General features: G+C 46.9%; 2 protein-coding genes across 4 annotated transcripts in view; one reads left to right on the forward strand and one right to left on the reverse strand.

The window, feature by feature from the left end:
* Positions 1-12,906, reverse strand: part of LOC118548431 (histone H4) — a 76,838-nt gene extending 63,932 nt beyond the window's left edge. The window contains exons 1-3 of one of the 3 annotated variants that reach the window (XM_078055781.1): positions 12,192-12,906; positions 10,283-10,326; positions 2,649-6,356 (exon numbers count right to left, since the gene is read on the reverse strand). In XM_078055781.1, the coding sequence (XP_077911907.1) occupies positions 12,579-12,890 (312 nt within the window). In that variant the 5' untranslated portion in view covers positions 12,891-12,906 and the 3' untranslated portion in view covers positions 2,649-6,356; positions 10,283-10,326; positions 12,192-12,578. Of the gene's footprint in view, positions 1-2,648; positions 6,362-10,282; positions 10,327-12,191 lie in introns of those variants that run through there. The other 2 variants (XM_078055780.1, XM_078055779.1) reach the window with 2 other exon arrangements.
* LOC118548424 (histone H2B type 1-C/E/F/G/I) lies at positions 5,289-5,813 on the forward strand. The gene has a single exon (XM_036112357.2). It carries the CDS (start codon positions 5,319-5,321, stop codon positions 5,697-5,699), a length of 381 nt encoding a protein of 126 aa, XP_035968250.1. The 5' UTR covers positions 5,289-5,318; the 3' UTR covers positions 5,700-5,813.
* Positions 12,907-15,186: the final 2,280 nt, after the last annotated feature.

Genomic DNA, 15,186 nt, shown 5'->3' on the forward strand with positions numbered 1-15,186 from the left:
TTGAAAGGCCTAGAACCCTCTTTTCCCCAGAGGCTGCCATTAATTGACAAAGTGCAGAATCTTAATGACATTTGCCCCCAGGGAACCCAATCTGCTGTGTTTATTAGTCAGGCTTCAGCTCCTAGGTGTGTACTGTTCTGGGAGATTTGGGGAGTTTTCCTTGGCTTCTTGTTATCTGGGCCATTATGTGCTAGGGTGTGTTTGTTGTTTATCGAGTCCTTAGCTATTTTGCTTCAAGACAGCTTTCCAGAATATCTTGTTGTCCACAATGGAACAAAAGTCCTTACAGTGCACCTCTCTATCCCCACTACTACTTTGAGCCTTAAAATTTGTTTAGTATTAATACTGCTATACTTGCTGTTCCCCTCATCCTTATTTTTTCTTTATTATTATTTTTTAAATCCATGCATGATTTTTTTCAGACTCAAAAGGAGCACTTTCTAATGCACATTTTGTATAAAAATGTGGTAAACATCATAAAAAGATAAAATATTGTACATATTCCAGAACTCTAACAATGCTTTTCTGAGAAAGGCAAAGGAAAACTTGTAAAACTTCCATGAGACCACAATCACATAGCGAAACAACTAAAAAATATTACATGTAAGTTTATATCTACCATTATTTTGGAGTTACATTTTATGTAAACCTAAAAAAAAAAAAAGTCACCATCTGGAGAGAATTTTTATGGGGAATTAGTCCACCAGAGAAATACACCTATTTAAAAGCATGCTTGTCGATTTTGCTTTTAAATTCATGATCTGTGAGGGACGCCTGGGTGGCTCAGTCAGTTAAGCGTCTGCCTTCGGCTCAGGTCATGATCCCAGGGTCCTGGGATCGAGTCCCGCATCGGGCTCCCTGCTCCGCGGGGAGCCTGCTTCTCCCTCTGCCTCTGTCTCTCTCTCTGTCTCTCATGAATAAATAAATAAAATCTTTAAAAAAAAAAAAAAATTCATGATCTGTGGCCCAAGAAATGCCTCATCATCAAATGATCACTGCCCCAAGGGGTTTAGAACAACTGGGATTCAGGAGCTCTGTGGGCACAATTTTCATGTTATCCAACATATATTTCTATCATAATTATTATATTTCAGTAATTTCATTTCAAATTACATTAAAACCAAATGTGTTTAATATTTTTACATTTTTAATTTCTTTTTTAAACATCAGACCCAGCAAGATTTAAATGAGATGTCATCGATTGTAACTGACAATACTGACCTTTATCTGAGACTTGTGATCCTGGAAAACAGCAATGGTTAGAGGAATACCCCTGAACCTTTGTGCTCCAAAAACAATTTGCTGCAAGGAACCACATTTTCCCCTTATGACTTAGGTAACACTCAAGGATGAACTTTTTGTTTACCTATGACAAGGCCAGACACAGACCCTCAAATTCCCATTCTTTGCCTCATAAACAATTAGCTGAACTGCTTGTCCTCATTCACTAATCAGAACAATATACTTGTTGGGGCACCTGGGTGGCTCAGTCGGTTAAACGTCTGCCTTCGGCTCAGGTCATGATCCTGGAGTCCTGGGATCGAGTCCTGCATCAGGCTTCCTGCTTAGTGGGGAGTAAGCTTCTCCCCCTGACCCTCCCCCCTCTCGTGCTTTCTCTCTCTCATACTTTCTCTCTCAAATAAGTGAATAAAATCTTAAAAAAAAAAAACAATATGCTTGTCCACCAAACCTCAGTGACATTTTCCCATCCCCCAGGCCCTGAGCTTTGACCCACCCTCAGCCTTCTAAGGGTCCCTCCTGAGAACTGGCTAGCCTCAGGGTAAAACATTCTCTGATTTGCTCTCTATCTCACATTCTCTGATCAGGGCACTTTTTCAACCCACCTTCCTATACTCAGGTTCTTTCTAGTCTTGTTTACTCTTCCCTATCAAAAAAATCCCTTTTGCTTAACCTTGCAGGAGCTTGCAGATCTGATGGAATGGTCACCACTTCCCCATTGCAATAGCCCCTTTCACCCCGTCAGTAATCCTTTCCCCAAAAGTCTTTCCTTACAAAATCTCAATCTGTTTTTTTAACACAACTCTTGGATTATTTTGTTTGCATTACATACTGTTTGTGTTTCACTAAATTCATGTAGGCGTGGAATGAAGACGGCAGTTTGAGTCAATCCTCACTACTTTTTAGTATCTATCTGTTCAGGTTCACACATTTAATTTAGTGGCTGGGTCCATTAGACCCATGATTTAAATCCTATAAACCCAATGGTTACACTTGTGGGGCAAATGGTCTGGTACTATTTTCTTGCTGCTCTTATTTTGTTATTCATGCTTGTCCTGAATTGGAAATAAATAAGACCACAAAGGTCTTGTGTTTCCAGGCAATGTGTCAAAAATGATCACATATTTGTAAAAAGAGATGCCCTCTTCAGAGTCAAATCTTATGGGGAGGAAGAAATTTGAGTAAAGTTAGAGAAATCATCACTCCTAAAATGACTGCATATGGTAGGTGGCATTACAGTGTTGGCTCTCAGTCTGTGGTTTTCAACTTTACCCATAATAAAAATATATAAAATTTTCAAATAGTAAATTAATAAAGAGGTAGTATTGGTGTTGCAGGATTTTTCTCCATCCGTGCCCACGGTTCTTGGTCACGCCGCTTGGAAGAATGAAGAGATAGACCAGACAGAGTGGTGGGCAGCAAAGCAAGGTTTATTGAACGATAGCAAAGTGATAGTACAAAGCTCCCGAGGAGAGAGGGGACCCGAAGGGGCTGGCGCCAGCGTTTCTAAGTCTAGGGGTTTTTATGGGCTTGTTGGCAGGCTGTTTCAATCTGATTAACCCTCCCTGCGCCTGTCATCCAATCAGACTTTTATCACCTACCTATCATATGGGAAAGGGTGGAGGACTCCTTCCAGGGTGGTGTAAAATGCTTTTAAGGGTGGTTTCCTCTTAGGGAGGGGGCCCCTTGTCCCTGCCTGCCTGCCTTCCAATTACCCTCCGTCATTGGTAAAGCTAATTTAACTAACAAATAAAACTAATGGCAAAGCTAAGATAAACTGATAAATAACAAGTGATCCTAGACAAAGAATTAAAAAGGGTGAGTGTTTTTTTAAAAATATGGGAAAGAAAAGGGAATCTAGTAATAATATATGCCCATTTATTTTATGGGGCCACTCCGCATGGGTGAAGATAACGAGCAACCATATGGACAGCTCCCTAGAATAGTGCTTTGCACACAGTACTGTGCACCCAGATTACCTGGGGATTTGGTTAAGATTCAATCTGATTTGTAGCTCTGGGGTGGAGCTCCCACAGGACTTGCTGGTGGTGGTTCAGTGACCACAATGTGAGTAGCCAGGCCTTATTGGGGGGGAAAAAAAAAAAGAAAGAAAGCTGATTAAATTAACTGGAGACCAAGGGTCAATGGGAAATGAGACTATTCCAGGATTCAGGCCAGCAAAGGAAAGTGGGGTTGTATCAGGCTATAATTAAGAAAACTCGGGGTTGCCTGGGTGGCTCAGTCGGTTAAGCATCTGACTCTTGAATTCGGCTCAGGACAAGATCTCAGGGTTTTGGGATCCAGCCCTGCGTGGGGCTCTGCACTCAGCAAGGAGTCCACTTGATATTTTCTCCCCCCATCTCCCTTTGCCTCTCACCCTGCTCTCTCTCTCAAATAAATAAGTCTTAAAAAAAATTTTTTTTTTCGAGAATATCTCAGGGGAAGTTTTGTATAAAAAAAGGTAGCATTGGACCAAGCTGGGCAATGGCAGGGAGAGCAACAAAGCATGTTTAAAAGTTTGCAGCTCTAAAGATAATCCAGTGCTCATGAACTAACTTCAGGGGCTGAAAAAGAAATAGCAAAAAATATTAAAACAATTATAAAGAGGAGGTAAACTTGTTTTTTTAATTGTACAAAATCTCAATCTTTGCTACTTTAGATATGCACCTTGAAAGGCTCAGGATATTTTGTGACCTGACTTGTGCATGGCATCAACCATGTTTCTTTACTCTCTGGTTTCTGAGAGGAACCCACAAGACATCTGAGGGTGGGGAAAAAATGAGACTAAAGTATTTATTCTGCTTGGCTCCCCTCCTACAAAACTGGGCAGAGACTACCTTTCTGTCACAAAAGCCACAGCTCCTGTTGAGCAGCCCTCTCCTATCCTCACTGCTCTCCTCGAAGCCTGCTCTTGTCTTGCCTCTTCTGAACTAGGAGTAACAGCCAGCGCCCTCCACCATTCCTTGGTGGTATCCCTTAACCCTGCTCACAACATTGTAAATAGTCCCTTTATTATTTAACTGTTTTAAAAAGGGGCGTCTGGGTGGCTCAGACGGTTAAGCGTCTGCCTTCGGTCATGATCTCCATGGTCCTGGGATCGAGCCCCTTGTGCTCTCTCTTTCTATCTCAAATGAATAAATAAAATATTTTAAAAACTGTCTTAAATAAAGCTATGACAGACAGGGAGCTGAGGGCTTCCTTCAAGAAAGGACTCGCTGGGGCGCCTGGGTGGCTCAGTTGGGTGGCTCAGTTGGTTAAGCGACTTCCTTCGGCTCAGGTCATGATCCTGGAGTCCCAGGATCGAGTCCCACATCGGGCTCCCTGCTCAGCGGGGAGTCTGCTTCTCCCTCTCCCGCTCCCCCGTCTTGTGCTCTCTCTCTCTCACTCTCTCAAATAAATAAAGAAAATCTTTAAAAAAAAAAAAGGACTCGCTGGCCAGCTGTAAGGTGTGTGGTTATCTAATGGCCTCCAGTGATGAGCTTCGTTAGGGTCCAGCTCAGGGGTCCATCTGAGGTCACTCTGGTCTTAGGTTAGCCCCTGCTCCATCACTGAGCAAGCAGAAGTGAAGGCCTTGGTCACTTCCCCTCAATTCAGAACTTTTCTGATGGTCAGTGTGTCTAGAGTTCCCTGTCGGGCAGACAGCCCCTTCATCACCTCTCTTTCACTGGTCTAGAACCCTGAATCAAACGTAAAAATACAGGTTTTCCAGCAGCTGTCCAGGGGACTTGCAAATCGGAGACGTGACCTAGACCTGAGCGTTGCTTCTTTGGCAATTCAAAACACAAGGGAGAGCAAATTCTAGTTTCTAAAATTAATCACCAAAGTAACCTGAAACCTTAATAATCTGAACCTGTTACAAGGTTAACTGAAGAAATCGCCCTGAAAGGGGGAAACTGCTCTCAGGCTCTGACCAATGGGAGAGTAGAGCTCGAGCCAATCATGAGCCTGCAGGCCACACCACTAGTCGACGAATCAGCGGTCGCAAAGCGCATTCTTCATTTGCATACGATTGCGTACAAATAGGCAGGACCCGGAGGCGGACTCCATTTTCTGTTCTGTCAGAAGAAAGCGCGGTCAGGATGCCCGAGCCCGCCAAGTCGGCCCCGGCCCCGAAGAAGGGCTCCAAGAAGGCGGTGACCAAGGCGCAGAAGAAGGACGGCAAGAAGCGCAAGCGCAGCCGCAAGGAGAGCTACTCGGTGTACGTGTACAAGGTGCTGAAGCAGGTGCACCCCGACACGGGCATCTCGTCCAAGGCCATGGGCATCATGAACTCGTTCGTCAACGACATCTTCGAGCGCATCGCGGGCGAGGCGTCCCGCCTGGCGCATTACAACAAGCGCTCGACCATCACGTCGCGGGAGATCCAGACGGCCGTGCGCCTGCTGCTGCCCGGGGAGCTGGCCAAGCACGCCGTGTCCGAGGGCACCAAGGCCGTCACCAAGTACACCAGCTCCAAGTGAGTGTGTCTTCCGAGGCACAGTCAAACCCAAAGGCTCTTTTCAGAGCCACATAATTTCACCAGCAGAGCTGTGCACTGCCGCGCGCTGCGGCCTCGGCTTGGTGTTCACTCGGGTTAATGGGGACACTGGGGACTCGATCGCCCGTCGCCCGTTCTCGGGGGTGACGCTCCCCGCCTGTGGCTCTGACAGCCGTGACCGGTGCGTGGCGAGGGCCCCAGCCGCGGGGACGACCGGGCACCGGGCCGGCTGGCGCTCCCTCCCCCAGCCCGCGGGGCTCCCGCTCCCCTCCCGAACGTGTCCTCGGGCGCGCTGGCTGCTGGCGCCGACTCTACAAGCTCCTCAAACGGCCGCGGAGTCTCCGGGCTCCGCCTTTTGTCGAGTGTCACCCTACGGAGCGTACGCAGCCACCGTGACATTTGAAAAGCCCGCCGGCGAAAGGCGGGACTTCCTGTTCCGGTGTCGCCAGGCTCGCGCCCCGGGCTCTTTGTGTCGCTCCGCTGCTCCCCTCCCCCTCGCCCGCCCGCTTCCCGGGGCCGGTAGGGTCCTGGCCGAGCGTCTGTTCCAGGGCTTTAAGTGTCTGTTGGCGGCTGCAGCTCTCCAGGAGGGACACAGGTTCTTACCACTTTTTCATCGTGCCTTGTCGCTTTCCTTCTTAACCTGCCCTGAAAAGGCGATCGTCACTGCACTTGATGGTTAGTTAAGAATGCATTCGTCTCCCCCCTCCCGCCTGACTCGCAGATGACCCGCCACGGTCTCCTCCCGCCTCAGTGATCTCCCAGAGACCTCCCCAGCCTCCAGGCCTTTGCAAATATTCTCTTCCTGAAATGCCCGATTCCACCCTTATCCCCAATACACAAACACACACACAGTTTTCTTAAATCAACAACTCACTTTTCAGCTCAATCAAAACGTTACTGGGGAAGCTGATCTGCACTGTTAAAGACTCTCAGAGCCACAAAGAACTGGCTGTATTCCCAGCCCCAAACTAATCATTACTAAGAGGCTGGGACCCTCAGGACTAGTGTGGTAGAATCAGGACCTGATCCCTGAGACTAGAGGGGAAAGCCTCGGAATAAGAAGGCCGGCTCGGCAGCCCCCAGTCCGCCCTTTCCTGTCACTTGCGGGTCTCCTTCCAAGCCGTCCACCTGTCCTGTCTCCAGTTCTTGCCCCCCAGCTCCCTTGAGCAGCTGTGTGTGGGGAGGTCCCAGAGAAAAAGACAGGGACCCAAGGTGCGTCAGAGGGTGGAGAGCAGGAAATGTGCACTCAGCACGTGAGTGTTAACATTCTGATGCTGGACACCAAGGTCTGAAAGGCTCTGGTTTGTGATCACATGATGCCAACGAGCCTACACCCTGAAACTTAAAAGCAGGATTTGTCTCCTTCCCTCATTTCTCCAGGCACTGCGACAGAGGGGCTTCTTTCTGGAACTTAGGTGAGAAAGATTGGCTTGCCGGCACCTCACCTGTAAATGGAAACCCAAATGCACCCCAGAATAGCTAACTCTGTCCTCCAGAAACTCAGAGCCAGCCTTCCAGCCACTCTGTCTAGTCTCCCTCTATTCTCTCAAAAAGGCAAAATAAGCACCAAGAAACAACAAGAATCTGTTTTCAGGCTGCCAAATTACAGCTGCACTTCAACTCTTTCTGATTATCTTGATTTCAGTTTGAGATGGTTCTAAAACTCCTGTCCATAGTGAATCTACTTTTCATTCCACAGGGAGAGCAGTTGTGTCAGAAAGCAACCTGATCATGCATGATTCCTCTCAGTGCCTCCCAGTGATCCCCCTACTGCACGAAATCAGAAATCAAGGGCTGTAGCCTACCCCTTACAGAAAACTCACACCAAACCTCAGAATTCTTTTCCTCCTGTTCTTTGTTTCTCCTATGCTTGTTTGTTTGTTTCATTTTTTGCTTTTTCACACTTTTTGGAATTCCCCGAGACCTCTCCAGCCTCCAGGCCTTTGCAAATATTCTCTTCCTGAAGTGCCCCTGATTCCACCCTTATCCCCAACACACAAACATACACAGTTTTCTTAAATCAACAACTCACTTTTCAGCTCAATCAAAACGTTATTGGGGAAGCTGATCTGCACTGTTAAAGACTCTCAGAGCCACAAAGAACTGGCTGTATTCCCAGCCCCAAACTAATCATTACTAAGAGGCTGGGACCCTCAGGACTAGTGTGGTAGAATCAGGACCTGATCTCTGAGACTAGAGGGAAGTCTGCCTTCCCTGGAGCACAAGGCAATGAGGAGGGGGAGATTGGATCGAAACTGAGGCTCTTAGGAAGAAGGAGGGGAAGTGGCCCTTCCAGCCTGATACCCAGGCCTTCTAGGCAGAAAGAAAGAGCATCCATCTGGTTCATTCATACTCAAGTGTCAAGCATGGAATCATGTCCTGAGGATACGGAGCAGTGCTTCTAACTGAGTGTGCATCGAAATCACCTGGAGGCTTGTTAGAGGACAGCTTGCTGGCCCCACTCCCAGGGTTTCTGTCTCATCAGCTCTGGGGGAAATCTGGGAACTTGACTTTCTAACAAGTTCCCACAGATACAAATGCTGCTCTGGCTACTAAGCTTCCAGAACATCTGATACATGGAGAACAAGCTAACCAAAGCCCCTTCCTGTGTGGACGTTTCTGGTGGTAAAGATGAGGTTATGGGATATGAGGAAAGCAAAGCCAGGCGCACCTGGGCCGCTCAGTCGGTTAAGTGTCTGCCTTCGGCTCAGGTCATGATCTCAGGGCCCTGGGATCGAGCCCCGCTTCGGGCTCCCTGCTCAGCAGGAAGTCTGCTTTGCCCTCTCCCTCTGTCACCCCTCGCCCCTAATAAATAAATAAAATCATTTTTTAAAAATGAAGAAAGAAAAATCAGAGGACAGTTGAAGCAATGCCCTTTTTGTCAAATACTGATGATTTCGTCTGTGTGAGGCATTAAGCTAGAGCAGTAAGCATGACAGACAAGAGACTGCTCTCAGGGGCTGAGATCCTAGTGGGAGAGGAGAGATCATAGACACACTGATTCCTCAACTCCATCATTTCAAATAGCAGTTCTCACTGCTATGAAATTATTTGAACTAAAACAGGTGCCCCGATGCTGACTAGGTGGTGCTCCTGATGAGGGAACCAACGACCCTCATTTGGGGATACAAATTCCAGGCCAAGGGACTGATGGTACAACAAAGCTCTAGGGCAGGGAGGAGTTTGTGCTCAAGGTTGGAAGTGCTGTGAGCTGGAAGCCTTGTAAGCAAAGGTAAGGTGTTAAGTAAGAGACAGGGCTGGGGGTTAAATGGATGCCTGAACATGTTGGACCTTAAGGGCCAAAGAAGGCATCCAGATTTTTATTGTGTCCTGAGAAACTCTTAGAATTTGAAAGCACTCAGGCTGCTGTGTGGAAAATGGTATCTGTGGGATTAAAGATAAAAACAAGCAGAAGAAAGAATGGAAAGGTTATTGCAATAACCCTGGTGAAATTATTGTAAGTCCTCTGGGAGGAGAAAGTCCAAAGAATTTCTTTATGAACCAGGTTTCATGGGTGAAGAGACATGTAGCTGACATTTACTGAGCACTTTACATGTGTTTAAGAGATTGTGCCAAGCTCTTTCCAAAGGCTAGCTCACTTCGTCCTCTCAACATCCACAGTATCTAGACACAACTATTCTGTCTTCTAGTTGACTAGGGATGAGCAAGGTGTGGAGCTGAGGCTAAAGCCAGACAATGTGTCTCCAGGTTGTATGCCTACCCACACCTTACAAGCGCTGCTGAAATTCTTGGATGAATGATGCAGAATTATAGGACAGGATGAGGATTCAGAATCTGGGACATGACAATGTTTAAATCCCCTTAAGCATTCCATCGGAGGGTCAAGTGCGTTGTTGTACATGTGAGTCTGGAAATCAGAACAACTTGGGGACTGAACATAGAAATTTTGGAGAGTTTGAAAATAGAAATTTTACTGTTGTTGGCATGCAGTGAAATTGGAATTTTCCCAAGGAGAAAGAAGAAGCACTCCAAACTTCAGAGAGATAGAAGACAGCTGAAGATTCTAAATGATGAGGTAGAAACCCAGGGGAGTAGAGTCACAGAAGTCAAGAAAATAGTGTTTCAGGAAGGAGGACGAGGACAACCTACCATGATGTTACTGAGATGAGAACACATGGAACATTTAGATGTAGTAAATGGAACTCACTGTGAATTCAGGGTACAGGTACTAAAGGGCAACCCAGACATGGGACATTTCAGGGCTCAGGATTGTTGCCTCTTCCCTGGGTCCCAAGAGTTCCCCCGTTGTCACCCTTTCTCTTGGGCCATCATGTCTGATTGGAGCTAGCATCTGCCCAGCTGGATCTAGCAGATGTACTATCCGAGAAACCAGGGAAAGGGACAGAAGAGAAAGGCCTGAGGACCCAGCGATTTCTTCAGAGTGGTCAGGGAACTCCTCTTTCAAGAGACTTTTTTTTTCTCTTAAATTATCTGCAATTGAGTTTTTATGGTTGCATCCACAAAACTTTCATTCGTATACTGGCAACTTCTTATGAATATATGTAACTCATATTGTTGAACACATACTGTGATCATATTACTTACCCTGAGTGGTCTCACTCAATGCTCACAAAAATAGGAAGCTTCTCCTGCATTACAGAAGATAGAAGCAGTTAGTAGTGATTTGCCACAGACCACAAAAATAGAAAATGGCAGTTTGGGACTTTTAGACTATGTCTTCATGGTTTAAAAGTCCCTGTCTTTTTATCTGGGCCTCTCTAATTTCATGAGGAATAACGATAATAGAGCAATAACAATGAAAGAGAAAACATAAACCCTTTACCATGTGCCATGTACTGGACAAAATGCTTAGTACCAAATATTTTATTTTATTCACCCCAAACCTATAAGGTAGATATTACCATTATCCCCATTTTACAGATGGGAAAACAGAGACACAGAGAGGTTAAGTGACCTGAACAAAGACAAACACAAAGACTAAGCATCCCTCTGTACAAGGTTTCCAGTTTCTTTTTTTATCTTAGGGGCTATTGGGAACTTGTAAACGTAATCTATGATTTGCTCAATGACACAGACTACTACATACCTAGAACTTGTTAGTATATTTACCAAGACTGGTGATGGAAGACAGGTTCATTGGGCCTAAAGAAAAATTCATGGACTTCTTCCTGAATCAGGCTGAAAATAAACCCCTCACTGTTTTTATTTACTCCTAAATCATGTGAGATTGAGTCAGATGGACTTCCAGACTTCTGAGAATCAAAGTTTCTCAAATTGGGCTATCTATCATGCATTCTGACTTTCAAACTGTTAAGACTTCATCTACCTTCTTCTGAATATATAGGTCTACTGCCCACAGTGAATAAACAGTGACAAATTATTCTTGTTCAATGTGTTCTTTCTGTAATATGTCTGTCCTTTACTCTCTTACATTTTGAATATCTGTATTTCAGACCCTGAAATCCAGACTCCAGGTTATTGACAGGAATCCATGGAGCCCTGGGAATTCCTGGAATGAGCCTCAGGGGCAACATGAGCCTCATCAAATGTCTATGTCCACAGGCATATTTTCTAACACATCCTCAAAGGAGTTTGTGATCCACTTATGTTAAGATCAACTCTACCAAAGGGAGACAATACCTTGAAATATCCAGATTACAACTGCATAAGACATATGGACCGTCCACACATGTGTTTCTAACATGTCATGAGCCCCGACCCTGTGTTCTGTCCAGAATGGAACACAGCGGGGCAGATAACAAGACCAGAGGCCCATTTGGAATCATCTTTCCTTAAAAGCAGTTTCAGGTCAACAAAGGGATTGTCCACACTGCTACATAAATTGAGGGGGAAAAAAAAACGCATTTGGTTTGTAAAATTAAGTTGCTATAACAGACACTCAACAATAAATTAGCCTAAAGACAGTTATTCGTGTCATACAGGACAGATCCACTGTGATTAATCCAGCTCTGAGGGGGCAACTCTGCTCCTCCTGATCAATCCAGGACTCTGTCCTCCAAGTCATCGTTCTGCTGTCCCATAGGACCTGATGTCCCTGCCCCTGCTAGGTCAAACAAGATCACCTTATCTGGTAGGAAGAGGAAAGGCCTTAAGGCCCAGACCTGGGAGTGACTTCTGCTGACTTCCAAGAGATCTTAGCTAATTCTTACCTCTGCTGCCAGACAAAGCCAGGACATGTTGCCTAAGGCTAGAGACCCATCTATTTAGCTATGCCTTTACGTTCCAGTGAACAAATTTTATTGGAAAATGGCCAGTCTACAGCGAAATAACTCCCCCAAATTCTTCACAAAATCAAACCCACTGTGATCACATGGAAGTATCCACTGGCAAAGTGGACGGTCTGAGACGCTAGATTGACAGAACTGGCAACCCGTTTGAGAACTTAGCATTTTTTCCTGACCCGTAGATGTGGGATCTGAAACACTAGTCACGCACTCCCAGGAATGTGGCATCCAGTCAGCAGTATTCTCACCTGGTAACTGAACATTACATGGCCTTGTATTCAGGAGATTATTCGCCATTTCGAGCCAACACATACACTGGAGAAAACTAAATCTGCATGTGGACGATAGGTCCTTCCGGTTTCAGACTCAAAACAGCTGTGTAAGAGGATTTCTTAAGACGCAAAAATAACACGGATCCACTCGAACCTTTAGTACAAATTACTGATCTTCGAGTAACAAGAAACGCAGAAACACAGTAGCAAACTGTATGCCAAGAACTGCAAAAACGTCTGCCAACAAGTATTACAAACTACTGAACACTAGGAAGTATACAACTCTTTTGAGGACGAAATGGGTGGCCCTGAAAAGGGCCTTTGGTTGAGAATCGCGGTGCTCCGGTGGGTAGACGGGAACGCTCAGCCCCCGAAGCCGTAGAGGGTGCGGCCCTGGCGCTTGAGCGCGTAGACCACGTCCATGGCCGTGACTGTCTTGCGCTTGGCGTGCTCCGTGTAGGTGACGGCGTCCCGGATCACGTTCTCCAGAAACACCTTGAGCACCCCGCGGGTCTCCTCGTAGATGAGGCCGGAGATGCGCTTGACGCCGCCGCGCCGGGCCAGCCGCCGGATGGCGGGCTTGGTGATGCCCTGGATGTTGTCGCGCAGCACCTTGCGGTGGCGCTTAGCGCCGCCCTTACCCAGGCCCTTCCCGCCCTTGCCGCGGCCAGACATGGCGAACAACACTCTCCTGAGCCGGCCAGACACTGCGGGCCGCGGCGCCGCTCAGCCCTTTTATAGCAACGCGCCGGACCTGTTTGGAAACCGCGAGCGCAGGGGCGGTCACCACCCCCAGCTCCCGCCCACTGCCTCGTTCTCTCTGCTCGGCGCTCTGCGCAGCCGGCAGGCGGGGCGCCCGAAGCCATAGTCCGTCCCGGGTGGGGGCGGGGAGTCATCCCCCAAATCCTCCCGCGGGGGCGTCAGTGCGGCGTGTGCCTGCAACACTGGCAGCCACCACGCGGGGCACCGACGCACACGCTTTCCGCAAAGAAGCCTCCCGTTGTCCTTCCCGTCGCCCGGACAGCCCCAGAAGTCTCGAGTCACTACTCGCTGCTGTCCCCAGGAGACGCTTGAAATAAACCCTGGAGCTCATCATAGTCTGTTGCTAAGTGTCCCTGTGTCTCACCGAGAGATCGGTGTCTGCTTCCCTAAGGAAGGCTCGCGGGGACGCAGCCCTGCGGGGGGAACTCAGCATAACGTTCAGCGCTTCAAAGCCAGATCAGGTCCCACCTCACTGAAGGCCGCGCTGAACGTTGGTAAACGCGTGTGTCCCAAAGTGACGAGAACCGTGCTCTGCCGGGAGTGTCACGCTGGTGCTTGGAGCGTGTGCTTGGTGACGCACCGCTCGGCCCGCGCGGTTTCCGCCGCCGCGTTCTATGCTGCAGCCGCGCGCAGAGCCGAGAGCCAGCTCTGGGGACAGCCGGCGGCCTGGCCGCCCTATGACCTCGGGCAGTCTGGCCTCGGGTTTTTCTTTTCAAATGTATAAGAAAGGCTAAGTTACAGAGCACTGGAGTTTAAAACGGATAATCCATGTCAAGTCTTTACTATCTGCAAATAAACACTCAACATTATGCTCTCAGCTCCTCCCCTCAGTAGTCACCCGTCTAAACTGCTGAGCCTAACAGAGCATCCTGGTTTGCACAACTTTCTTTCGAGAACTCCTTGAAATAATAAACACTCCTCATTGAGGAGTTCCAGTTGAATTGCTGAGATCTGGCTTCTCCTCCAGGGTCTGTGAGGAGGACCTAGTTCATCAAAGCTGTTTTCTGAGTTTATGGTGCATGGGGACAAATTCCTGACTGGGGTTCTTCCCTTGGAAACCGTGACAGGATGCAGGGCATCTAGGAACTTGTATAGAACAAAAATTCCAGCTCTACTATCCCCCAACTGAACCTTAGCACTTCCTGCATTTATGAATACAGGCAGCAACCAGGGTGATGGGCGGGACCTGGGCTTGTGCGTATCCCGGGCGGCTTAAGCTCTCAGTGTTTCCAATACCATTTAGACACGTCATTCCTGCTACACTGTGGTAATTCTTGCTCACTAGGGCAATCTTTGACTTTAACGAATTAATAAAAAAAAATCTGTTAATACTTCAACTGTTTGGGGTTTTGATAAATTTAATAATGTATTGTAATATAATTCTTTTCCTATGTAATCCTATGTATATTCTCTTAAGCACTTAAAAGCATTGTCCTGGGAAGGGGCCCATAAACTTCATCGGATATGCAAAGAAGTCCATGCCCTGAACTGATCAAGAACCCTTCTTTGAGATCTTCAGAGCCTTGAAAGACTTTGGGTTTTGAAAATGTGCAGAGAGGAACTTTGGGAAATGCCATGAATGTTGGAATAAAAACCATATGTTAATAACAATAGTCTAGTGGGGGTGTGTAAGGGTAAATGGCAATGATTATCTTCACTTATCAACAGCAAAGAAATTGTAGTAAGATGTAGCCTGGTGTATGAAGGTGCAAAGGGAAATATCAAGCAAGCGCCCAGAAATACAAGTCTGACAGTTAAGCAGGAGGACAGACCTGAAGGGAGACGCTTGGAAGTTAACCACATCAAGGTAACTCATGAGCCCATGAAGGTGATTGGGGCGGTACCTTGGAGACTCCCTGCGTTGACGTGGCCTAGAGACAGCTCTTCTTTCTTGGTACTGCATCTCTTTTATCTCCCCCATCATGGTTGTAATTCTGGCTCTTCTCTTTCTTGTATGGACTGACTACTGTCCCAGCCTTCCGTGGCTCAGCCTCTCTGTAATTCATACTCCTCATCGCTATCAATGAATAATCTTCAAGTGAGCTTCAGAACCAACTAGACTGAATCAAAACCACTTTAGGATTAGGAATGCATAAACTCTGTAACAAGTGAACACACAAAGTAAGAATGATTTATACTGAGCTGATTGCTCACCTCATCTCTTGCATTTGAATCATGTTAATATGTAACCTATAGTGACACTAATTTT

Source organism: Halichoerus grypus, chromosome 9 (genome assembly GCF_964656455.1).
Source record: "Halichoerus grypus chromosome 9, mHalGry1.hap1.1, whole genome shotgun sequence".
NCBI classification, from domain to species: domain Eukaryota; kingdom Metazoa; phylum Chordata; class Mammalia; order Carnivora; family Phocidae; genus Halichoerus; species Halichoerus grypus.

What these genes read in the sequence shown, in the direction of transcription:
- LOC118548424 (XM_036112357.2), top strand. Translation starts at nt 5,319, where the DNA reads ATGCCCGAGCCCGCCAAGTCGGCCCCGGCCCCGAAGAAGGGCTCCAAG.